The sequence below is a fragment of the Osmerus mordax genome, chromosome 17 (assembly GCF_038355195.1).
Source record: "Osmerus mordax isolate fOsmMor3 chromosome 17, fOsmMor3.pri, whole genome shotgun sequence".
Taxonomy (NCBI): Eukaryota; Metazoa; Chordata; class Actinopteri; order Osmeriformes; family Osmeridae; genus Osmerus; species Osmerus mordax.
The window spans coordinates 11,096,531-11,121,835 of NC_090066.1; the positions used below are offsets into that span (position 1 = coordinate 11,096,531).

A 25,305-nucleotide genomic window follows, 5' to 3' on the forward strand; every position below is an offset into this window, starting at 1 on the left:
TGCACCCGTGTTCAGGATGGCTTGACAACAATCATGGCCGGCATCTCCAGGGAGCAAAACTCCCCCACCCTCCTCAGCCCCAAACAGGTGGTAGTGTAGCTGGTCCCCAGGGTCCTCCTGGCCCCGTGGGCCCAGTCCAAGATCCATACCTACCTGGCTCTACCTGACATGGCTGTGGGAATGGCGGCGACCATCTTGAAGAGAATCTTTTCTTCTACCAAAGAGGCCGGTAATGTCCTGCTTCAAGTCCGTTATTCCCAGGACTGAGACGGTAGACGCCATCCTGGGTAAGACCTCAGAGATGTTCCTGCCAGAGCTCTTGGCTGAGGACCTTGACACTCAGTGTCTGAAACTCATCACTTTCCTCACTGACGTCATGGGAGGCCATGTCCTGGTCATGTTTGGGATGGCCCCAGACACCAGTGTGGAGACTGGACAGAGCACTGAGGAGAGCTTAGCTGCCAAATCCACAGAGGTTAGTGACTTAGTGACAGATTCACTTAATGGAGCTTCAGCTATTAAAACTGTAAGCATCCCTTTCACAGACATTTACTGTAACTACAACTGTGGGATATTCTTTTATCCATAAATGTCATACTGCATGTGTTTTTCCTTTAAGGTTCTGATTGATGGTGACTTGTGGCTGCCCCCATCATTGAGGCTCCCATAATTGAGGTTCCCAACTCTGTTGAGAAGGCTGCTATTACTGAGGTCTGCACTGCTATCATTAAAGTCCCAATTATTGAGGCCCCCTTTGTCGAAACCCCCATCATTGAGGTCCCCACCTCTGTTGAGAAGGCTGCTATTGCTGAGGTCTGCACTGCCATAAACAAGGCCCCAATTGTTGAGACCCACTTTCACATCGATGAGGCTCTTACCTTCATCCCTAGCAAGGTCTTCCAGCCAGGTAGGAAACATACACAAAGACCGTGAGGTCATTTTGCATGGTGAAATAATGCCTCAAATTAAGATGCCTGCTTTGCTCTTCCAGAAGTCCCTATCAGCAGGGCTAAGAGGGCGAGGGGTGTCTTCTTGCATCTTCCGTGCCATGTGCTGCGGGTGTTGCTGTGCCTCCTGCGATTAGCAGGACATCCCTATTGGCGACCGTCTGGCTGTTTCACTGGCCAACCACAAGCCTTCTGGCTGGTCTTGCCCCTAGACAACCATTGGCCATTTAGAAAACTAGTTAAATAAATCGGACTTATTACTGCGTTTGGTGTGTATTTGAATAATTAAATCATTCATTGAGACAGTTTAGCATGCACCGGATGCAGCCGTAGATCAGACAGAAGGGAAAGCAGTTAGGGACTGTAGGGCTGTATTGGCAGAGACCTGAATGATCAAACCCCTTTGTCACTGGTCGTTCATTTGCACCAAAGGGACTGTAATGTTAAAAGACAATCACATCTTGTAGCACACACCACTGGAGAGGTGGTCTTGTTGTGGAAAAAAACCATCACACTGTTGTAATTATGAGGATGGGTAATGATTATGGATTTATATTATTGAAAATGAACCTTTTAATCACCTTTTTAGCATATGCTATATTACTGAAAACCAGATGCAAAGCTGTTGACTATTATTGCCACTAAAACGTAGAAGATATTAAGCCCAAAATGTAAAGATCTTTATTAGGGGCTGAGTGCGAGAGAAGACTATGTGTATATGCTTTTTCCATAGAGAACTACAAGGCTCTGCTATCATGAGGCATATTTATGGCCCTATGCCCAGAAACCTAGTGCAGCTGGTCTTCAAGGCCAGATTAGGCCTAAAAAAGTGGGAACGTTTTCTATGCAAAAAAGCACCTGTAATCTGAATCCCCTAGGATGAGAGACCAATAGTGTGAGAATGCATAATGCATCTGTGACAAACAAGTATAGGACCAATGGCAAAATTAAACAAAATAAAGGTTTTGATTGATTTTTGTCTGATCCCAGGATCTTGCTAACGTTTGTTGGAATCTCTGTCACTCTCACACAGGGGGCGGCTGTGGCTCAGGGGGTAGAGAGGAGTGTCTGTTCATTGCAAGGTTGGCGGTTCGATGTGCCCAAGTATCCTTAAGCAAGACTCTGAACCCCAAGTTGCTCCCGATGGGTTGAGCGGCGCCTTGCATGGCAGCTCGCCGCCGTCGGTATGTGTGAGTGTGAGTATAAATGGGTGAATGAGGCAAAATTGAAAAGCGCTGTCGGAGAAATTTAGAATGGAACATTATATTCTGAAAATACTGGTGCTAGCATTCCTTGCCAGCAGAGAACCCTCTCCCCACATGACCTATAGATGACACTAGGCTTACGTAATCAAACTGACCTAGGTTGACCATTATCATACTAGAGGTGCAATAAACCTTATCTGTGTTGAGTGAATCATATGGTCAAGCCTAGGGTCGGAGAACTCTGTACATTTCCACGTGCACGCGCACTCTGTCTCTGGGATCGATCATATTGACAGCTGATATGCAGGGGAGGATGCTTCTCACCAATAAATGGTCTTACCTGAAGACTTGTAAACCAGACAAACTTTGTATTGCGATCAGACTTTGTCTCCTTGCTGGCAAGCATTAAACTATTGTACTTTCTTTGAATCCAACGACTCTGTGCATTACTTGATAAAGAAATGATCCTAACAAGCGCTTTGGGTGCCGCTAAGGTATAAAAACGCGCGATATAAATGCAGTCCATTTACCATTTACTCTGAATTCTAATAAACACTTTGCTTCAAACTTTGCTGAGTTCCAGTGCTGTTTCAAACTTTGAGAATTGGTTGAAGATGTAGAATATTTTAAGCACATCAGTCTCAACAGTTGAAGTGGAAGGTGAACTGAGGCGGAAATTACAGTATCATTAAAAGTAGTGTTTTAATGTAACATATTTATAAATAGCATTAAATGTCATGTTTGATATATTTTTTTTTTCTAATTTTATGTATCACATTCTAGTAATATGTTTGTGCATTTACAGGGTTTGCAGAGTTCGTGCATGCAGAAGTCCAAAATGTGTTTACATATTCCCTTGTCTTGTAAAGGCATCACATTTGGTCTACTGCAGCCTTTGAGTATACCATGATGGTCGAATTTTTATTTGTATGCGTTAGGCCAGTGGTTCCCAGACTTTCTCTGCTGGGCCCCCCTTTGGTACATAATGGACTGCATTTATTTATTTACATATACATAAGAAAATGTATATATACATTGTATAACGTTAGGTCCATAAGTATTTGGACATTGACACAATTTTCATCATTTTGGCTCTGTATACCACCACAATGGACTTGAAATGAAACAATCAAGATGTGCTTTAACCCTTGTGTTATCTTCGGGTCATTCTGACCCATCAGTCATTGTGACCCACCGTCGTATTGCGACAAATTTACCTCATACAAAAACAAAGTGAAGCATTTTCTTTTAACTGTCAGGCTGTCTCAGACCCCCCACATTGGAATGGTTAAAATAAAATTATTTTTATTTGTTTTTGTATTGGGTAAAATTGGGTAAACACAACGATGGTTCGTTATGAACCTTTGGGTCATGTGACTCGAAGGCAGCACGAGGGTTAAGTGCAGACTTTCAGCTTTAATTTCAGGGTATTTACATCCAAATCAGGTGAACGGTGTAGGAATTACAACACATTTTATATGTGGCCCCCCCCCTTTTTAAGGGACCAAAAATAATTGGACAAACTAACATAATCATAAATCTAATTGTCACTTTTAATACTTGGTTGCAAATCCTTTGCAGTCAATGACAGCCTAAAGTCTGGAACCCATAGACATCACCAGACGCTGGGTTTCGTCCCTGGTGATGCTCTGCCAGGCCTCTACTGCAACAGTCTTCAGTTCCTGCTTGTTCTTGGGGCATTTTCCCTTCAGTTTTGTCTTTAGCAAGTGAAATGCATTCTCAATTGGATTTAGGTCAGGTGATTGACTTGGCCATTGCAGAACATTCCACTTCTTTGCCTTAAAAACCTCTTTGGTTGCTTTCGCAGTATGCTTCGGGTCATTGTCCATCTGCACTGTGAAGCACCGTCCTATGAGTTCTGAAGCATTTGGCTGAATCTGAGCAGATAATATTGCCCGAAACACTTCAGAATTCATCCTACTGCTTTTGTCAGCAGTCATATCATCGATAAATACAAGGGAACCAGTTCCATTGGCAGCCATACATGCCCACGCCATAACACTACCTCCACCATGCTTCACTGATGAGGTGGTATGCTTTGGATCATGAGCAGTTCCTTCCCTTCTCCATACTCTTCTCTTCCCATCATTCTGGTACAAGTTCATCTTGGTCTCATCTGTCCATAGGATGTTGTTCCAGAACTGTACAGGCTCTTTTAGATGTTTTTTGGCAAACTCTAATCTGGTCTTCCTGTTTTTGAGACTCACCAATGGTTTACATCTTGTGGTGAACCCTCTGTATTTACTCTGGTGAAGTCTTCTCTTAATTGTTGACTTTGACACAGATACGCCTACCTCCTGGAGAGTGTTCTCGATCTGGCCAACTGTTGTGAAGGGGTTTTTCTTCACCAGGGAAAGAATTCTTCTGTCATCCACCACAGTTGTTTTCCGTGGTCTTCAGGGTCTTTTGGTGTTGCTGAGCTCACCAGTGCGTTCTTTCTTTTTAAGAATGTACCAAACAGTTGATTTGGCCACACCTAATGTTTTTGCTATCTCTCTGATAGGTTTGTTTTGATTTTTCAGCCTAACGATGGCTTGCTTCACTGATGGTGACAGCTCTTTGGACTTCTTATTGAGAGTTGACAGCAACAGATTCCAAACACAAATACCATACTTGAAATGAACTCTAGACCTTTTATCTGCTCCTTGTCAATGAAATAACGAATTCCCTTTATGAGGGAATAACATACACCTGGCCATGGAACAGCTGAGCAGCCAATTGTCCAATTACTTTTGGTCCCTTAAAAAGGGGGGGGCCACATATAAAATGTATTGTAATTCCTACACCGTTCACCTGATTTGGATGTAAATACCCTGAAATTAAAGCTGAAAGTCTGCACTTAAAGCACATCTTGATTGTTTCATTTCAAATCCATTGTGGTGGTATACAGAGCCAAAATGATGAAAATTGTGTCAATGTCCAAATACTTATGGACCTAACTGTATATACAAAACAAAACAGGACACACATACAAAAAAAAAAAATCTGACTCCATTGCAGGTAATTTATTAATTAAAGATCCTGTAAAGTAAATTCCATGTTTTGCTTCTAAGTACATTATATACGTGTGAAATGAGACCACAGACAGACGGGGTTCATCAACACACGGCTTCTCTTGCAGCGCAGAGCCGTACCGAGCATCGCCCCCCCGGCCGTTCATCCTCCGGTCGCACCTGGACCATCCACCGCCGCCAGCAGTTCATCACTCAGTTCTGTGTGCTTGTTATAATTATACTAGATAACTTTTCCAGAGGTATCTCTGCTATGAGTTAGTGCAAACCGCTAACTTGATATTAGGCTACTCGGTGTAGAATGATGGTATTTTGGTGAAATGGTAGCTAATGTGGTAGAAGTAGCCTAGTTGGAGAGCTCACTGTCTGCTGTCTCTGGTGTCAATGTTTACTCCTGTGTTACAGCTCAGGGGAACATTTCATTTATATGCATCTGTATGTTTCACTCATTGAACAAATAAATTCTATACTGTTTTGTTCGGCTTGACGTAGCGTCCATTATCTGGGTCGTAGGTAGGCAGCGAGGGGCAGAGCTTCAGCTCCTTCAGGCGACACGCCCCCCCCAGTCTCAAGCAGAGAAGACTGCTGATTTTCTTACGATTTCAAAGCCTAATTTAACATACTTGTCTGTGTTTTTTTTTCTCCATTCGAATTTGGATGGGTAGTTAATAACACATTATTCTATGTCGTGGACCTTTAACCCTCGTGCTGCCTTCGGGTCACATGACCCAAAGGTTCATAACGAACCATTGTTGTGTTTACCCAATTTTACCCAATACAAAAACAAATAAAAATAATTTTCTTTTAACCATTCCAATGTGGGGGGTCTGAGACAGCCCGACAGTTAAAAGAAAATGCTTCACTTTGTTTTTGTATGAGGTAAATTTGTCGCAATACGACGGTGGGTCACAATGACTGATGGGTCAGAATGACCCGAAGATAACACAAGGGTTAAGTATTAATTCTTCCGTTGTGATTTGGCTTCTTCTGAATCAACTGGTTCCCATAGACAACACCAGAATTTAGGCTACTAATCACGTATTTGGGGAGATTTTGTCAAAATGCTGACTTTAAATCCAAATAATTTAAATATGATTGGTAAATACGTAAATAAGTATTATATGGGTGACAGCTTGCTGTAGGGTATAGCGTACAGACAAATATATAAGCTTTTAGGTAGCAACCGGTCACCTGCAATCATAGGTCATCTAGGCTGTTACCTCAAAACCCGGCTGGAGCATTCTGGATGTGAAGTGAAGGAACAGCAAGATAATCTGATTAAAAGTTGTTGAAAACAACCCCTTGCCATGGCAACAAGCACTTGGAAGAGTATTGGAAATGGCCACCTGCCTACAGTGAGTTTCCTCACGCAACCTGAAAAGCTACGTAGGATTTCTTATTGTGCTTGGTGGACAGTGCCAGTTTTTGAATGATCTCGTTAGAAATATCAAGGTTTCTTCTGTCAAGATATGGGCTTGATGTTGGGAGAAAATAAACTAGAAGAATAAACAATCCAGATATGGCTAAATGTTCCAGACTCATTAGTACGGCCAAAACAACTGGAAACATCCAACGGCTATATTCCTCTGACGAGAGCCCAAACAAGTTGTGACAGAACGCAAGACGTCTGCCAGGGAGTCTGCCAAGACGGTCTGCCGCAGGGAGTCAGGTGGCTGAGCGGTGAGGGAATCGGGCTAGTAATCCGAAGGTTGCCAGTTCGATTCCCGGTCATGCCAACTGATGTTGTGTCCTTGGGCAAGGCACTTCACCCTACTTGCCTCGGGGGAATGTCCCTGTACTTACTGTAAGTTGCTCTGGATAAGAGCGTCTGCTAAATGACTAAATGTAAATGTAAATGTAAATGCCACGTAAATCGGTGGCTCTCGGCCGATTCCATGAAACTGACCAGTTTCGGCAGGTGTTGTCGTGTCTGCCAGTGAGGTGGGGGCAAACCAGGGTGCAGGGCGGGGAAAGTGATTTATGTGTATTGTGAATAAAGGTGTGCCGCACAGCTCAGTTGGAAGGCTGGTTGGCAGGCATGGGTGGCGCTAGTAGGTGCTTTAGCACCCCCAAGAAAGACCAAAGCACCCCGATAGCACCCCCTAAAATATTGCTCATTTAGTAATATTGGTTTTCAGGCCCGGAGTGGCCATCGGGAGAATCGGGAGAATTCCCGGTCTGCCGCTCATAAATTGTGCCAGCAGATCGCCTGCTTTGTCTTTGTTTTTTTACACACCGAATAAAACGATTTGTGTTAAGTTTGTTACTGTGTGACTGATAAGTAAGCTAATAGGCTACACTAGGTTTTAATCTAAATAAACGCATGATCAGACCGTGCATTAAAAAGTGCAGTTTTCAGTTGTCGCGCATGCTCTCTTTCTCAAACACAGGTGCGTGTACCAAGACAACCCTAAACCATCATTTATTGTTGTGGAGGGAGTTTGCAGATGATGTCAAAATAATAAAATGGATGGGAAAAAGATGCCAGGAGGAACTGAAAAAGACAGGTAAAAAAAGAAAGATCTGTCACAAATCTAGGTTCCTGCAATGGTGGGAAAAATATGTTCCCAAAAGCCCCAAATCTTTCAGGTAAAAATTTAGGTTGTAATTTCGAAAGAAAATATAACATTGAGTCCAACTTAATGTTTATATTACATAAAGCTCAAAAACCTTTTTTGCACTGAAATTAATGCAAAATATCTCGCTTGCGTGCTCGCAAGCGAGATATTTGTGAAGTTCCGATTTCAGCTCACATCAAAACCTTGACTAGGTCCTAAATTTGGGTTAAGCCCCGAATGTTAAACGTATGCCTCGGCCCCTGGTGGGGATGGGCTGCATTTGGCCATTACACTCGTGGGCTGAAAATGGGTCCCACTCTGGCCCTGATAGTATTTATATAATATATATAATATATATATATAATTGCGCAGCTCCCCCTGTCAATGATCTAGCACCCCCTCAGCACCTGCATGAAAAATTCTCTGGCGCCGCCACTGTTGGCAGGAGCACGTCCTATGTGAGTAATTATTATGCACAATAAAGTGTATTTCGTTCATGGAAATCCTGCAGTGTTTGCGTGCATTCTTCACCTCTGACCGAAACGACCGCTCGGGCTCACACAAGTCAACACACAAGCTGACTCATCACTTGACATTTGGCTGGTGATGGAGAGAGACATACTGACAACCCTTGCTGACCTCTCCATGCTTCCCGGAGAGGGGCTCATTCTCAGTCTCACTCCATCCACTGGACTGGATTGGACTGGCAAAAATACCAAGCTTGAAAGACAAGCTGTCTTGGGCGTTTGGCTCAGTGTGACAGACAGGCTGACTTGCGAAAGGTCTTGATGGATGACATACAGAGAGAGATGGAGACTTTCTGGCCACTGGTGCTAAATTGCGTGTATCGATTATGAATGTATAAAGTTTATGATAAACACTTGTGTAAATACACACACGTGAACACATACAACAACACATTCACACAATCGATATGAACTCACAAAGACTGTGTTCTTGGCAGCGCATATGATGCGTTCGCCGTTGGCCGACCAGGAGCTGCACTTGACGATGACCTCAGCCTGCTCTCCATCGCTCTGCTCGGGGAACAAACCCTGGACGTCGATGCTTTTCCACTCGTTGGCTGAGGACACCTCCCACAGCTAAAACACAACAGACACGCACAGATTGACAGCGGCACACTTCCATTTTGTCATTTAGTCCTCAGGCACCAGTGACGTGCGTACAAAAAAAAATTGAAGACACTTCAGAATGTAAATGCTGGTGGGTAGCCATAAACAGGAGCTCACGACATATCAATTCAAACACAGAAAATATATAAGTAATTAGGTTAAACTCACATGAGCACTTCTGAGTACTAGAACACTGGATTCACAGCAGTGGGTAAGTCAAATAAAGCACACCCAAGTATTGTACAGTGTTTGAGATTAGTTAGCGATCCAGGATGGCTCTCCTACCTTGAGCGTGCCATCGCTGGACGAGGTGGACAGGTAGGTGTCGTTGGGGGAGAAGCAGCAGTGATTGACAGGCTCCAGGTGACCGAACATGGTGTTCTGGGAGGAGGGCTTATTGAGGTTCCACAACTGAAGACAAAAAACGGGAAGGACACAATGAAGACATTGCAGAAGTTGAAAGAGGACAGAAACGATGGAAGTGGGTAGAGAAACAGAGTGGAATTTGAAGATCAACTTGTACATGTGTTGACCAGCCCCTCGTGTGCACACCTTGGTGTTCATGAACTTGTCATTGGAGCAGGTGGCCAGCAGGAGGCGGCGTTGTGTGTTGGTGAACTGACAGTGGTTGACCTGCTCCTCGTGCTCGTCCTCGAACACCCTCATCAGAGTCCCACGCTCCACGTTCCACACCTGGGACGGAGGCACAGTAGAGACGCTAGACCAACAGAGAAGCCCAACCCGGCTCCTTCTCGGTACAATACACAGATACTCAACAAACTCAGACTCTCGGTCTTATCCAGGCACAGTGAATACATGCTAAACAAACGGAGATGCCTGACTCTGTACTCTGCAGGGACAATGAAGTGAAATAACTGTGAATCCTGAGAGATGCCCCACTCCCGAAACTAAAGTGGGCAGAAATACTACATTCAGAGCTTTGTCCAGTTTAGATCTGTGAGAGGATTGGATCAAGCCTATATTCAGATCATCAGGGGAGATTCTACATCAAAAGAGATGCTTAATTTTCTAATTTAAGAGTAGATATGAGTAGATCCTAAACAGGTCAACACGACTTACCAATAGGGGTGGAACTGTACCGAACCGTACGGGCGTCACGGTTTCAGTGCATGAAATTACATGGAGAATACACGGTATAAAAATAAATAAAACTTGCGTGCAAATTAATTAATGTCATGCGGAACTACTGTTAGATACTAGTTTTCTTTAGGGACATCTAATCTGTAGCTCTGAAGCTCTGATTGACGCCGCCGTGAGTCAGAGATAGGCTAGCTAGCAGCACGACGAGTATGGCGAGTTGTGGCGACCCACGAGAGAAAGAGGACCCGCCGGCCTTTTTAAGATAGCAAGTTTGGGAAAACTTTGGTTTCCCATTCAGTTACAGTAGTACAGGCAAGAGAGTGGTAGATAAGACAAGCACTGTGTGTCGGCGTTGTTCAGCAGTTGTGGGGTATGTGAGTGGAAATACATCTAACATGCTAACGCATATAACGCATCTGGCATGTGCTAAAGGGCCAAAAACATTACTGACGCAATCGGAATTTACATGTCATCTTCAATGCGCCGTATTCACTCGTAGAGGAACCTGGTTTGTTTCGCTTTTCCCTCCGTTGTACCGAACTCGTACCGAACCGTGATGTCTGAACCGCGGTATGAACCGAACCGTGACTTCAGTGTATTGTTCCACCCCTACTTACCAACTGAACAGACAAACAGAAACAGACAGAGACAGATAAATAGACAAATGGAGATAGACAGGGAGACAGACAGACAAATACTGAGACACAGACAGACACACACAGATAGACAGACAGAGACACACAATGTATCCACAGTACCTTGACTTTCCTGTCACTGGAGCAGGTTGCTAGAAGGCGGTCATCAGGGGAGAAGGCACAGCAGATTACGTCATCGTCATGGGCCTGGAACTCCAGTAGCTTCTCCCCGGTGTTGCTCTTGAACACCTGGGAACGATGGTCGGACCACACACACCATAATAAACACTTACAAAAAACATTCACACGTTTGACAACACACAAAAAACGGCTACACAAATAAATACCTTTGCACAACCAAACCAGACCTTAAATATTTGAATGTATTATCAGCCATTTAAAAATGGATATTTTGGTTGTACACTCCATTGTGCAAAAAGCTGTCAAGTTATGAAATCAATTGTTAAAAAAACCACTTAAATGTCAGTTATGGCACAGCTAGTTGGATGTGTGTTTGGTTGTATCCATTGTTTGTAAACATCGGTGCGCCTGTGCCCCAACCTTCAGACCCATCGTACCCGCAGTTTGGGGCTAGCACCACAGGAGGCAATCTTGGCACCATCGTGAGAGAAGCAGGCATGGTAGATGGAGCCCTGGTGAGGCTGGACTATGAGACGAGACAGACTCTCCAGGCTGCTCTTGTTCCTATGGGGGAATGCAGCATGAAATGATTGTTCACTTGCTCAGGTTTATCTGTGTTTTGTCTTGTAAATTAAAGGTGACATGACATGAAAACTTCACTTTAGGAGGTTATTTAACATTAATATGAGTTCCCCTAGCCTGCCTTTGGTCCCCCAGTGGCTAGAATTTTCGATCGGTGTAAACCAAGCCCTGGGTGTTCTTCTCCGCCTTTCAGAAAATAAAAGCTCAGTTGCTCTGTTTGAAAATCTCCTCTTTGTGACGTCACAAGAAGGGAGGTTACCTCCCCTCTCTCTGCTTTGCCCACCCAGAGAATCTGGCCCGCCCATAAGAAACTGCGCTACGACCGTGCAAGTGTTTTTATCCTCCAGAGACATCATGGCTTGCAAACGAACAAAGCATTACATTTGCTCAGTTTGGATGTACAAAGGAAAACAAAAATCTTTTTACAGTTCCTTCATCCGAGCCTCTGAAGACCCAGTATCTTAATTTTATTTTCTCTGGAAATGCGAGTCAGTCTAGTGAGTCAGGTGGCTGAGCATTTAGGAAATCGGGCTAGTAATCTGAAGGTTGCCAGTTCGATTCCTGGCTGTGCAAAATGACGTTGTATCCTTGGGCAAGGCACTTCACCCTACTTGCCTCGGTGGGAATGTCCCTGTACTTGCTGTAAGTCCCTTTGGATAAGAGCGTCTGCTAAATGACTAAATGTAAATGCGCCTACACAACTTCTGTTGTAGGCGCATTTGTTTTGTATGTCTGCGCCAAACACTTCAGCCACGACTGTTTCCTCAACTTGAGCTAATACAAAACTGGCCTTGCTGAAATTAAATTCTGGATGAGTATTAACTCTCCTTCGTCCAGCTACTAACCTCGGACAAGTAAGTTAACTAACACTATATCATTTTGTAGCTTTACTGTATATGGTTACCTAGCTTGCTACCCTTAGAATGTGGCTTTAACATTAGCTCTGCAGCTAACAGCTGAGTTACTGTCGCTAATGGAAAGGTAGATAGCATCAAGTATGTGTGTGAATACACATGCTGTGCTGTGAGTGTTGTACACTTCTTTGTTATTTGGATAACCGTGGTGTTATGGCTGGTGCGATATCCGCCTTTCCCCTCACTGAAATGACTGAGTGTGTACCTCTGCAAACCAGGGTTATCAGATGAGAATGGGCAAATTCGAGGCATCTTACAGCAACGGGGCTACAGCCATTGCAATACATCCATTGTAAACATTACCGCATGGTGCCGCCCCTCCGCTCCTCATTAGCATTTAAAGCTACAGACACCAAAACGTTCTGAGGAAAGCTCCTTGTGGGACTGCCAGTAGTGGCTGTAATTCTGCACCACGGCTTAATTTCGGGAAAGAGACTTCTGATACAGTATTAGGGGACCACTAAGGCCTATATAAAAGCATCCAAAAACAGCATGTCATGTCTCCTTTAATGCTGGGTAAAACAATTACAGAAAACGAGTGAGTGGCTGAGTGAGTGAGCAAATTAGAAAGCAAGTGAGTTAACAGGGTAGAGAGAGGGAAAGAGAGAGAGGGAAGGAGACAGAGAGAGGAGAGAGACGGATAGAGAAAGAAAGAGAAAGAGAGGAGAGGGAAGGAGAGAGAAAGGGAGGGAGTGAGAGAGACGGAGAGAGAGATAGAGAGGAAGAGAGAGGGAGAGAGACAGAAAAAGAATATCCGTCAGCCTCTAAAACGAAAGAAGAGAGCGGAACGGTGAGAGAAGAGTGGACGTACTGCCAGTCGAGGTACAGTCTCCCCCTGTTGGCCCCCTCTTGTGCCTGCAGCAGGGCCTGCCTGAACACCTCAGAGGAGTCCGGCTGGGACAGCGCCAGCTGCACCACGTCAGGGAATGGTCGTTGTTCTAGCTGGTGCCCGTTCAGGGACAGGAACTCCTGGAACTGGCTGCGCACCTCGCTGTTCTGGGGAGGGAGGGCCAGACAGCACGTTTACCCAGCTAGCTTTTGTCAGGAGCGACATACTAATGGTGTTTAGTCCGTGCAGCAGATAATTTACCTAGAAGTTACCAAAAGCGAATGTCTACTTGTGGTTGTACATTTAGCGAGCACCTCACTTCTGGTGTTCATGTAGTGGTGTTATATCTATGTCCAACCTAACGTCTAGCAAACAGAAATAAGTTCTCAATGGGTCACACAATTACATTTGATAGCCTGAAAATACACCAATCCTTCAGGTTATTCAAAGCCTCCATGACATGACGGCATAGGGAGGCTCATTAAACAAAGTGACTACAGACCTCCTTGTCCAGTATGTCTCCGTACTCCACATAGTCATTGATGAGGTGGGCAGGGCCCATGATGCAAGCCTTAGTTCTGACCCAGTCCAAGGAGAACATGAGAGAGTACAGCTCCTTTCGAGAGAAATGGGCAACAGAAAAGTTAAAATACCACTTTCATTTGTCATAGACAGTTTGTTTAATCAAAGCCAACATATTTATGCACAGTACAGTGTGTGTGGTACCTGCGTGAGGTTAGCTTTGGCCATGTGGTACGGGAGGAATCGGAACCAATAGGAACACTCATCTTCTGAGGTGGGAGGAGACTGCTTGTAAAACTGCTGGTACTGACGCACCACCTTGGAGTGAAGGCTCTAGAGCACAAACACACACACAATGTCAGATAAAAAACACACACACAACGTCAAATAAAAACAAACCACCTACAAGAGGTGGGTAGGTGTATGACTGCTACAGGGGGGCCGGGAAGCAGAGTAAAGGGACAGTGGGTCTCACTTCTATCTGAGAACGGTTTTGTTCAGCCAGGAAGTCCAGCTGGAGGTCATGGAGGTAGTAGCGGTAGGGCCGGTGGTGACAATCTCGGAACAGGAGGGATTTGTTCACAAACTCCTGGAGCACATCCTCTGCCTCCTCTGTTTCCAGGCCCCACATAATCGACAAAACCTGCAAAGCAGCATTACACTTTAAATGTTTTTTCCCCCACAACAGTCTTTTTAAGATCAGTATGGACCACACAGCTTCGTAGAAACCCCCATCCGTAATCTACACTGAGCCTTGTAGGTTCGGCTTCGAATTAGCATTAGCCTAGCCTTCTCGCTTTGATAGACAGAGCCGGCCCCCAAGCCTATTTCACTTGCTAGCCAAGCCGCTAACAACCTGTTCTTTCCCGGCCCCAAGCTAACCTTGGCAGACACTTTGACGTCCTTCTCAAGGACGGTGAGGTCCTTGTAGAGCGTGCTGTGTTCGTCTGGCAGCACCTGAATGCTGGCGGCCATGGCCTGATCCAGGGCATCATAGTCGTAGGAGGATGACTTCCTGATACGCTTGAACTGCTTCTGCTGCAGCTGCTGCAGGTAGTAGCCCCAGCGGTCGGGGAACTCCCTCAGCAGTGCGCCGATCAGGGACACCACCAGGGGAGAACCTTGGGAGTGTGTGTGTGGGGAGGGGGTATGAATTAGTTGGCCTGGAGTCCATTGGCTTGAACAAAGGATTTGGGATTGGTTTTCCACAGAGAATTACAGTCATGAATGGAATCTACGAAAATTATTGCTTGTTCAGTGGAGAATGTGTGACATGCTTCCGGTGAAGTGAGTGTCTGATTCAATGCCAAACGTGTGTGCAAGTGTATCTCTGTACCTTTGCACTCTCGGACGATGCTGCGGGCCTGTTCTGGCAGTCGCTGGACTTTGTTGTTGACATAGAGGGACAGGATCTCCAAGGCTTTGTCTTCATCAAGACCACTCTCTACTTGCACCTCATGCCTGGCACCTGAGTATGACAACAGACACACATACATACAATGCGTGTTGGTGTACATATAGCCATACCCCATTGAGACATCTAAATACCTACCACTGACGGAGTCGGCTAGGCTTCTGTCTCGAGTTGTCAGAAGCACCCGACATTGTATGTCAAAAGCCTTGAGGACCAAAGGGTCCCAGATGTCATCAAGTATCAGCAGAGTCCTTGAGACAAAACAAAACTAAAGTTGTCATCACTTCTTCCTCCAGTCCTCAGGCATGTGTACCCTCCAGGGGGACTGCCTCTATGGATGTGTGCACCCCACTCACCGAGGGTACCGGCGGAGCATGAGGAAGCGAAGGCGCTCTTTGGCCTCGTCCAGAGAGCTGGGGGCACGCGAAACAGATTGGAGGTCCTGCTCCAAACGGAAACACAGAGATTGCATGCGCACCAGGAGGTCAGCTCGGTCCAGCTGGCCGATGGACAACCAGTGGACCCCTCCGGGAAAACACTCTGGAATGAGTAGAGAGCAGAGGGAGAGAGATTTAAAGTAAGGAAAAATGGAATATCTACCTACTTCAGACCACCAATCCAACATCATGCCAGGAAGTCATCATGAGACATGAACCAAAGTTCATGTCTCATACCTCATACCTGCCCACCTCCCCCCTCCCCTTACCGGTGATGAGAGCGTGGTCACGGACAGCCTCAGCAGCCAGGACAGACTTGCCAGATCCGGCCATGCCATAGACTGTGACCCATCCAGACTCTTTGTTGAGGTGCCAGAGCTTCTCCTTCACCTGGTTCACCAGCTCCTGCCGGACTACAAACACCACAGGCCTCTGGGGCACCCCGCCCTCGCTCAGAACTGCCTGGACTGGAGTGCAAGGGGAGAAGAAGTGGGGGGATAGGAGACAGAAAAAGGGTTATGGAGAAGCATAGAGACACACTGTCTGTGCATACAGATGGAAAGACAGCTTGATTTGGTACAGCATGCATGCACACACGCACATCTATGAATTTTAATCAGACTTTCATTGTAGGTATTCACAGTTTTGATTAAATAGTCAATAACAAGGCAGACTACATTTTACAATGAAGAAGTTACAGATTCAACACCCCCCATACAGTTGCCTTATTTGATTTTCTGCACTATTTGAAACATAAAATCTGCTCCAATTCATCCGAACATTACAGTAATGCAGAGGAAGTGTAGAGAAAGAAATTAATCCAAGATTTGGTCTCATTTTCCTTTGGTTGCAAGGTAATCAAACATGCACTTCAGGTGTGAAAAGGTTATTGCCCCCTTATTGATCCAAATCCCCCACCACTCACCATGAGGTGTCCCCCCATCAGAGAAGCTCTTTTCGGCCTCAGGGGAGATGAGGGGTAGACTGTTGTGTAGTAGGCCGGCCAGATCTCCATAGCTCTCCCTGACCAGGGCATTGTAGAAAGAGATGTAGGTCCGGTTGTCCTTCCTCAAGAGCAGCTCCAACAAATATACAGCCTGCTCCTTTCTGGTGGGCTGGAGAAAGGGAGCGAGAGAGGGACGGAGGGAGGGAGGGAGGGGAGCGCAGTAGTGGGGCGGAGAGAAATGTTTCAAGAGCCTGCTCACAGGAACTAAAAAGATTTTTCCAAATTGTTTTGTGCATTCCCTCTGGTCTAATGTTACCTGCGCTAGCTGTTTGTCACTTTTTGTAAATCTTTCTGTACATATGTGTGTCACCTGCATTAAATTGTTTTGTACATACAGTTAGGTCCATAAGTATTTGGACATTGACACAATTTTCATTATTTTGGCTCTGTATACCACCACAATGGATTTGAAATGAAACAATCAAGATGTGCTTTAAGTGCAGACTTTCAGCTTTAATTTCAGGGTATTTACATCCAAATCAGGTGAACGGTGTAGGAATTACAACACATTTTATCTGTGCCCCCCCCCCCCTTTTTAAGGGACCAAAAATAATTGGACAAACTAACTTCTAGGGAGTCAGGTGGCTGAGCGGTGAGGGAATCGGGCTAGTAATCCGAAGGTTGCCAGTTCGATTCCGTTGGCATGACCGGGAATCGGGCAAGGCAAGGCAAGGCACTTCACCCTACTTGCCTCGGGGGAATGTCCCTGTACTTACTGTAAGTCGCTCTGGATAAGAGCGTCTGCTAAATGACTAAATGTAAATGTAAATATAATCATAAATCTAATTGTCACTTTTAATACTTGGTTGCAAATCCTTTGCAGTCAATGACAGCCTGAAGTCTGGAACCCATAGACATCACCAGACGCTGGGTTTCGTCCCTGGTGATGCTCTGCCAGGCCTCTACTGCAACTGTCTTCAGTTCCTGCTTGTTCTTGGGGCATTTTCCCTTCAGTTTTGTCTTTAGCAAGTGAAATGCATGCTCAATTGGATTTAAGTTAGGTGATTGACTTGGCCATTGCAGAACATTCCACTTCTTTGCCTTAAAAAACTCTTTGGTTGCTTTCGCAGTATGCTTCGGGTCATATTAGGGTCACATAATATTGCCCGAAACACTTCAGAATTCATCCTACTGCTTTTGTCAGCAGTCACATCATCGATAAATACAAGGGAACCAGTTCCATTAGCAGCCATACATGCCCACGCCATAACACTACCTCCACCATGCTTCACTGATGAGGTGGTATGCTTTGGATCATGAGCAGTTCCTTCCCTTCTCCATACTCTTCTCTTCCCATCATTCTGGTACAAGTTGATCTTGGTCTCATCTGTCCATAGGATGTTGTTCCAGAACTGTACAGGCTTTTTTAGATGTTTTTTGGCAAACTCTAATCTGGTCTTCCTGTTTTTGAGACTCACCAATGGTTTACATCTTGTGGTGAACCCTCTGTATTTACTCTGGTGAAGTCTTCTCTTAATTGTTGACTTTGACACAGATATGCCTACCTCCTGGAGAGTGTTCTTGATCTGGCCAACTGTTGTGAAGGGGTTTTTCTTCACCAGGGAAAGAATTCTTCTGTCATCCACCACAGTTGTTTTCCGTGGTCTTCAGGGTCTTTTGGTGTTGCTGAGCTCACCAGTGCGTTCTTTCTTTTTAAGAGTTGATTTGGCCACACCTATTGTTTTTGCTATCTCTCTGATAGGTTTGTTTTGATTTTTCAGCCTAACGATGGCTTGCTTCACTGATGGTGACAGCTCTTTGGACTTCATATTGAGAGTTGACAGCAACAGATTCCAAACACAAATACCATACTTGAAATTAACTCTAGACCTTTTATCTGCTCCTTGTCAATGAAATAACGAACTCCCTTTATGAGGGAATAACATACACCTGGCCATGGAACAGCTGAGCAGCCAATTGTCCAATTACTTTTGGTCCCTTAAAAAAGGGGGGGCCACATATAAAATGTATTGTAATTCCTACACCGTTCACCTGATTTGGATGTAAATACCCTGAAATTAAAGCTGAAAGTCTGCACTTAAAGCACATCTTGATGGTTTCATTTCAAATCCATTGTGGTGGTATACACAGCTAAAATGATGAAAATTGTGTCAATTTCCAAATACTTATGGACCTAACTGTAGGTGTTTTACCTCCCATGTACAGCGCTGTGTATTTTGTATTGGTAACCAGTTTGTTTAAAAACATGTTTTTATCAGGACTGCTGTAACACTGCCATTTCTATTTGGGAATCATTTTATTGAAGTAACTTCAATAAAAAATTTGTACCACCCCTCCTTTCTTCTCTAAAATGGCTGGATTGGTGAGGATTCACTCTACAGCTTTCACCAATGTATTCACGTGAAATCAGTCAAATGCAGTTAGTTTCCTGTCTTGGAACATACCTTGCTTCTGATGATATCCTCCTCATCTCCAGTCAACACGCCATCACTGATCATGTGATCCATCAAGTAGGTGGCCTTGATGTCCTGCTCCAGGGTGTAGCGTGAACGTAGCAGACAGCTCCGCGCGCCTTCGTCCATCGCCATGACGGCAAGAGGTTGGATCAATCATACAACCCTTCACAAAAAGGTGTGTCTGGGGTGGTGAATGATGGGTTGGTGAATTATGGGTTGTTGTCTGTTTGTGTCACGCTAGAAATAAGAATTTAGATTATGGTTAGTCTATGATTGTTCAGTCTACTCAGTCTAGAATAATACATTTAGTATTATACTTTTAGTGGCAAACAGAGGTTGTTTTCTTTAAATGAGTTATGGTAATAAATCAAACAAAAACAGTAAGATGCTCAACGTAAGTTTAGGGTGAATTTAACATGAATATAACTAGCAACATAACCAATAATAGTGCCTTGATCTATTGTTGGTGCATCTGTGTGAACAGAACCTCAAAGCAACCAACATTTCCTCAAATAACTCCGACAATCACCATCTTCACTACAATTATCCAACTTCAGAAAAGACTCTGATCTTTACAACCGCGGATGTCGATATTAAATATTGCATCTTGCAATATAGTAGTAGTAGAATAATAATCTAATCAAATGGTATCACAGAGGTTTTAATTTGAAGACGTGTAGCAAATAATTTACTAGCGGATAATGACGTCAAGCTGAATAAAACAGATATAGCTGGGTTGTACTAGATTTACCAACTGTAATGGCATTACACGATCCGTCTTGTAATTCTCAACAATGTTGAAAGCCAAACGTAGTTTTTACAAAATACTTTCGAACACTGTTGTTGTGACAGGCCAAAGTTTGCGTTTACAGCTGTTGAAGTCTACGTACTGCTGCCGGGGCGTAGCCAGCTGGTTAACTAGCACTAGTAAGTAGCCTAGACGTTGCTTTTAAGCAAAAACTGAAAACTACACAACTAAGCCTAAACTAAACACAGAAGCATGACTAGCATGTCTAGTGAGCTAGCTCACTATTTCATCAGATTTTTACACACACTCGCCAGACTTAAGTACAATCGACAATGAAATCTAGGCTAGTCTAGCAGGTAGAGCTAGGTTGTCCATGTCCAAGGCTGGAATGATCCGAGTGTTCTGAGTAATCCTGATGTCCAAAAATGAAAACTCACGAGTGTATTTTTTTCCAGTCCAAATCCTTGTTTGGGTAGTAAAGCCGGTTAGTAGAGTGACAATTGTTTTCGGAACGAATAGGGATTGTTGTCCTTAAAGGTACAAAACTCCCTTTATCTTGCTGAAATAAGAGGCTTCCTGACAACAAAAACAACTCTCCCGGTCTGAGACACGGCCAATCTGGTGGCGTCTCCGCGCCCACGTGACGGGTTGCACTCATACAGGCTTGGCCATGATAGGCATAGGCATGTCTATGGTGATAGGCACATGCTGCCTAGTGATAACCGACGCTTCTCGTATGAAATGACATTTCAGTCCATATTAAATAAATATACTTATGAAATGAATAAATCAATAAATGGCTGAAAGATATGTGGCACTGGCAATACATTTTGTCATTCAGAGCCATTTAAAGAGTGGGATATCTATAAACTTGACTGTGAACTTGTGGGATATCAGATGCGTTCTCGCTGGCCAAGGCTGTTTATCAATCCACGTTTTCGTGTCCTTGCGAGCTCGTTTGACGGCATCTTTCATTTCCCAAGTACGGTTCCAATCCAAAGAACACAAGGCGAAGCTCCCATTGCAACATCTGTGCTCAGCAGTGGTCCGCCATTTTGGACTGTGAATCCTGTAAAACGTCACTCCACTAAGTAGCTGAACAAATGTAGCCTACAAACACAATAATCTATATTGTATCGCCATATATTTAATGTTTCTACCGAAATAACCTGTTAAACTATTATATAGGCCTATATTGCCTGCAGAAATTTTCATATTATGTATTTAACTCGCTTATTACGTTTGTTCCAAGAATCAAATCAGAAATGTGAAAGCCATTCAATCAGAATTTCATTAGGCTACATAAACGACAAAAATTACGAACATTGGGCTTCATGATTCCTTCATTTAACTTTATTTCTTTGAATTAAGAAAACTTAGAAAATCCAAACTTAGATAGCAAGCTACATAAATTTAAGTTAATTATGAATAACTGGCTCCAAAGAGACATTACAGTATTTATATTACATTTACATTACATTTATTTTACAATGTGACTTTATTGTAATTTCTAAACTGGCTTAGAAACTTTCGACTTTCCACCAACAGGTCCTTCTAATATTCAAGCACAATTTTAGGCCACATAATGTCAATTTGGAACAATACATGTATATTATCTAATAGAAAATCTTTATTTATAGAAGACTGGTGGGATGAAGGAATATGGTCATTTTGACATATTATGGACATCGGAGGTAACATCTTCGATTACGATTTTTTTGTAGCAAATTTAAAATAAAAAGCTCTATAAAAGATTTATAGCACAATTACAAAAAAAATCCCTTGAAAAAAATGATTTAACTAGTAAGAGAACAAGTTAAATACACAGCGGCAAACCCGATGAGACATTTCTGAGGAAATGACTGGTAAAAAATAATGCTATCCGAGCCCGGTAAATTGATTTTACATTCTTAATCATCTTAATCATCATCATCTTAAACATCTTACATTCAGGGCTGTAGTGGTAAAATTATAGGTGGGTAAATGTAATAATTCCAAAGAACACTTGTGAGATGCAATAATTATCAGGGAAGGTCTAGAACACTGGTGATTTATTGACTGCTCATTCCAGTTTCCATGTGTCGTTTTTTATCCCAAAAACCACCTGCCAAACCAAGCTCGATAACCTAACGTCATTCCTATTAGCGCCACCTAGTGGCTCTTGTAGATAATAATTTGCCTAAGCCACATTATCACATTCCTCCCCCCTTAAGACATCACTATGGACTTCCCATTTTAACATGTGGTAAAACCATAACCAATAGGACAATATAAAACTCTAAACTAATATAACACATGTTTACGTAATATTGTAGTACCATTGTATCCTGAGTTAACACTAGTAACAACCTCCTAAGGATTTCCTGTCTCAGGGTCTACAATTCAAAGTCTATTAACCGGCTAGGAAGGTTGCTCTTTCTCTGTGACTGGCGAACCTCAGCCGTGTGCATTTCCAAAGGCGTAGCCAGCCCTTGCTGTTCACAAGCTTGGCTAAAGGTGTCTGACTGTGTTGCTCCTTCCTGAAAAAGAGTTTCTGCTGGAACAGTCTCTGTTTCTGGGCGTTGAACCCCAGACACCGATGGCTCACTGGAGCTTAGTCTGTCCTCCTCAGCCTCCATTTGCCTCTCCTCTGTACCTTCCTGACTCCGGGTAAGTATTTGATCCACATGTCTCCTGACCACTGCACCATTGCCTACCCTGACCTTAAAGGAGACAGGACCCGTCACTGAGTCTATAAATCCTGGGATCCACTTAGGTCCCTGACTAAAGTTTCGGGTAAGGACCAGGTCCCCCTCTGCAAAGCCTCTGTCCTTGGCATGTTTGTCATGGTCCTCTTTTTGCTTGTTTTCTTTACCTTCCACCTTCCTTTTTAGATCTGGATGAACCAAGTCCAGAGTGGAGCGTAGCCTACGACCTACTAACATTTCAGCTGGTGAAAGTCCTGTTGTCGATTGAGGAGTTATTCTGTAGGCAAACAATGCCCCGGACACCCTTGCTGATATACTCCCCCCTGCACTTTTTTTTATCATCTCCTTGAAGGTCTGTACGGCTCGTTCCGCCAATCCATTTGATGAAGGATGATATGGGGCTGAGGTAACATGCACTATCCCGTTATTTCTAAAGAAGTCTTGTGTTTCAGCGCTTACAAAACAAGTTGCATTGTCGCTCACCACCATCTCTGGTATCCCTTGGTTACTAAAACTCTGTCTTAGGCAATCCATAGTAGTGATAGACGAAGCAGAATTCACTGGGTACACATCCATCCATTTTGAATGTGCATTGATGATCATCAAGAACATCTTCCCAAGAAATGGGCCTGCATAATCCATGTGCAATCTCCTCCAGGGCTTCTCGGGAAACTCCCATGGGTGCAGTGGAGCCGCTGCTGGAGCTTTCCTGTGTTCCTGACAGACGGTACAGGTCCTAACCAGACTCCCAATCTCTTCATCCATTTTTGGCCACCACACATAACTCCTTGCCAATGCTTTCATTCTTGAGACCCCCGGGTGACTCTGATGTAGTTGCTGTAATGTAACTTTACGTGCTGGCTGTGGCAAAACCACTCGTGCTCCCCACAACACACAACCATCTTGCGCGCTCAACTCTGTTTTCCTGACTGCGTATGGTGCAAATTCAGCTCCCTCTGTCTGTGCTGGCCAACCTCTGACCACATGTTCTCTGACCCTAGACCCTTACTTGTTCTGATGTCACTAATCCCAGGTCTGTGTCATCAAACATCAGAACTCGGTCCTCTTGAGCTTTGATGCTGGGTGTAAACGGCAACGGAAGACGGCTCAAAGCATCCGCGTTCCCATGGTACTTTCCTGCCTTGTATATGATTTCATACTCATAACCCCTCAGAGTCACGGCCCATCTCTGGATTCTTGGAGAACCCATCTGTGGCACTGCCTTCATTTCATTAAAAAGAGCCAGTAACGGTTTGTGATCTGTGCATATGGTAAACTTCCTGCCATATATGTATCTGTGGAACCTTTGTACTCCAAACATTACAGCTAACCCCTCTTTGTCCAGCTGAGAGTAGTTCTTTTCTGCTGCATTCAGTGTCCTGGACATAAACCCTATTGGTCTTTCTGTCCCGTCCAACATACGGTGTGACAGCACTGCCCCCACACCGTAGGGCGATACGTCACAAGAGAGAATGAGGTCTTTCCCTGCATCATAGTGAACCAACACCTCTGATGACCGCATTAGTTCCTTTGAGTGGGTAAATGATGCCTGCTGCTTCTCCCCCCACTGCCATTTTGTCTCCTTTCTCAGTAGTGTGTGAAGAGGAGCTAACACTGTAGACAGGTTTGGCAAAAACCTGTTATAATAGTTGAGTAGTCCCAAATAAGCCTTTAGCTCAGTCACATTAGTAGGAGCTGGTGCATCTTGAATTGCTTGTACCTTGTCGTTCAGGGGATGGATGCCTGTTGCATCCACTCTATGTCCTAAGAACACAGCCTCGTTCCCCATGAAGGTACACTTACTCCGCTTCAGACGCAAGCCTGCAGTCTCCAACTTCTGCAGCACCTCAGTTAGTGCTCTCAGGTGCTCTTGATCAGTCCTCCCTGTCACCAGGATGTCATCCAGGTAAATGGCCACATGCGGAATTCCTTGGAGAACCCCCTCAATTGTTCTCTGAAAAATAGCAGGGCTGCTAGAGACACCAAAAGGTAAACGTTTATACATAAACAAACCCTTGTGTGTGTTTACTGTACAGTATGTCTTTTGAGTCCTCGTCCAATGTGATCTGTTGATATGCATGGCTCATATCTAACTTTGTGAACTTCTGTCCTCCTGCAAGAGTTGCAAAAAGGTCTTCTGTTTTGGGGATTGGATACTGCTCTAACTTGGATGCCCTGTTAACTGTTAATTTGTAATCCCCGCAGATTCGTACAGTATTGTCCGGCTTCAACACAGGCACTATGGGTGCGGCCCATTCAGAAAATTTTACTGGTTCTATTATGTCTTCTTTCAAAAGTCTGTCAATCTCTGTCTCCACCTTTGGCTTCATAGCATAAGGCACATGTCTTGGTTTGTAGAATCTTGGTGGTTCCTCCTTGTTTACATATATTTTTGCCAGGGGGCCTTTCAGTGTTCCAAGTTCCTCCTTGAACACATTCTCATGTTTCATTAACGTTTCCTCCAATGTCAACTGCTGTCCCTCCTGTACTTTATTTATTGTTCCCCAGCCCAACTGTAGTTCTTTTATCCATCCCCGACCCAACAGATTTAGTCCAGTGCCTGACACAACTACTACAGGCAGCTGTGTCAATGTCTCTTTGTGCTTAACTGTCACCTTAACTGCACCCAATGTGTCTACTCTCTCACCTGTATATGTTTTCAAATGTAAAGAGCAAGGCTTTAAGCTAGGAACTTCGACCTTGCCCCCCAACTTTGAGTACTCTGATCTGTTCATAATAGTAACACTGCATCCCGTATCTACCTCAAACTTCACATCCGACCCATTTACCTTCAAGGTTATTTTGATAGGTGATACTTTCGGGATGTCCTCTGACATGCTATACATTGTAAACATTTCTACTTCTTCCACATCGCTCTGTTCAGCTTCCCTGCTGATGTGATGTGCCCCATACTTGGTTTTCACTTTTCCTTGGTTTTGCCTTCCTTCCTCTCTTGGTTTAGACACTCCGGTAGATGATCTTGCCCTACACGCCCTT

General features: G+C 44.2%; 1 protein-coding gene across 5 annotated transcripts in view; it reads right to left on the bottom strand.

The window, feature by feature from the left end:
• The window catches only part of apaf1 (apoptotic peptidase activating factor 1), a 56,460-nt gene extending 36,263 nt beyond the window's left edge, over window positions 1-20,197 (bottom strand). For 2 of the 5 annotated variants that reach the window (XM_067254094.1, XM_067254097.1), the window contains exons 1-17: window positions 20,059-20,197; window positions 18,862-19,110; window positions 16,376-16,565; window positions 15,720-15,917; window positions 15,370-15,553; window positions 15,152-15,264; window positions 14,936-15,067; window positions 14,482-14,720; window positions 14,075-14,242; window positions 13,804-13,932; window positions 13,580-13,693; window positions 13,060-13,244; window positions 11,190-11,316; window positions 10,735-10,860; window positions 9,428-9,568; window positions 9,161-9,286; window positions 8,687-8,845 (exon numbers count right to left, since the gene is read on the bottom strand). In XM_067254094.1, the coding sequence (XP_067110195.1) occupies window positions 8,687-8,845; window positions 9,161-9,286; window positions 9,428-9,568; window positions 10,735-10,860; window positions 11,190-11,316; window positions 13,060-13,244; window positions 13,580-13,693; window positions 13,804-13,932; window positions 14,075-14,242; window positions 14,482-14,720; window positions 14,936-15,067; window positions 15,152-15,264; window positions 15,370-15,553; window positions 15,720-15,917; window positions 16,376-16,565; window positions 18,862-19,005 (2,475 nt within the window). In that variant the 5' untranslated portion in view covers window positions 19,006-19,110; window positions 20,059-20,197. Of the gene's footprint in view, window positions 1-7,590; window positions 7,679-8,686; window positions 8,846-9,160; window positions 9,287-9,427; window positions 9,569-10,734; window positions 10,861-11,189; window positions 11,317-13,059; window positions 13,245-13,338; window positions 13,443-13,579; window positions 13,694-13,803; window positions 13,933-14,074; window positions 14,243-14,481; window positions 14,721-14,935; window positions 15,068-15,151; window positions 15,265-15,369; window positions 15,554-15,719; window positions 15,918-16,375; window positions 16,566-18,861; window positions 19,111-20,058 lie in introns of those variants that run through there. The other 3 variants (XM_067254095.1, XR_010878791.1, XM_067254096.1) reach the window with 3 other exon arrangements.
• Between the last annotated feature and the right edge of the window lie 5,108 nt (window positions 20,198-25,305).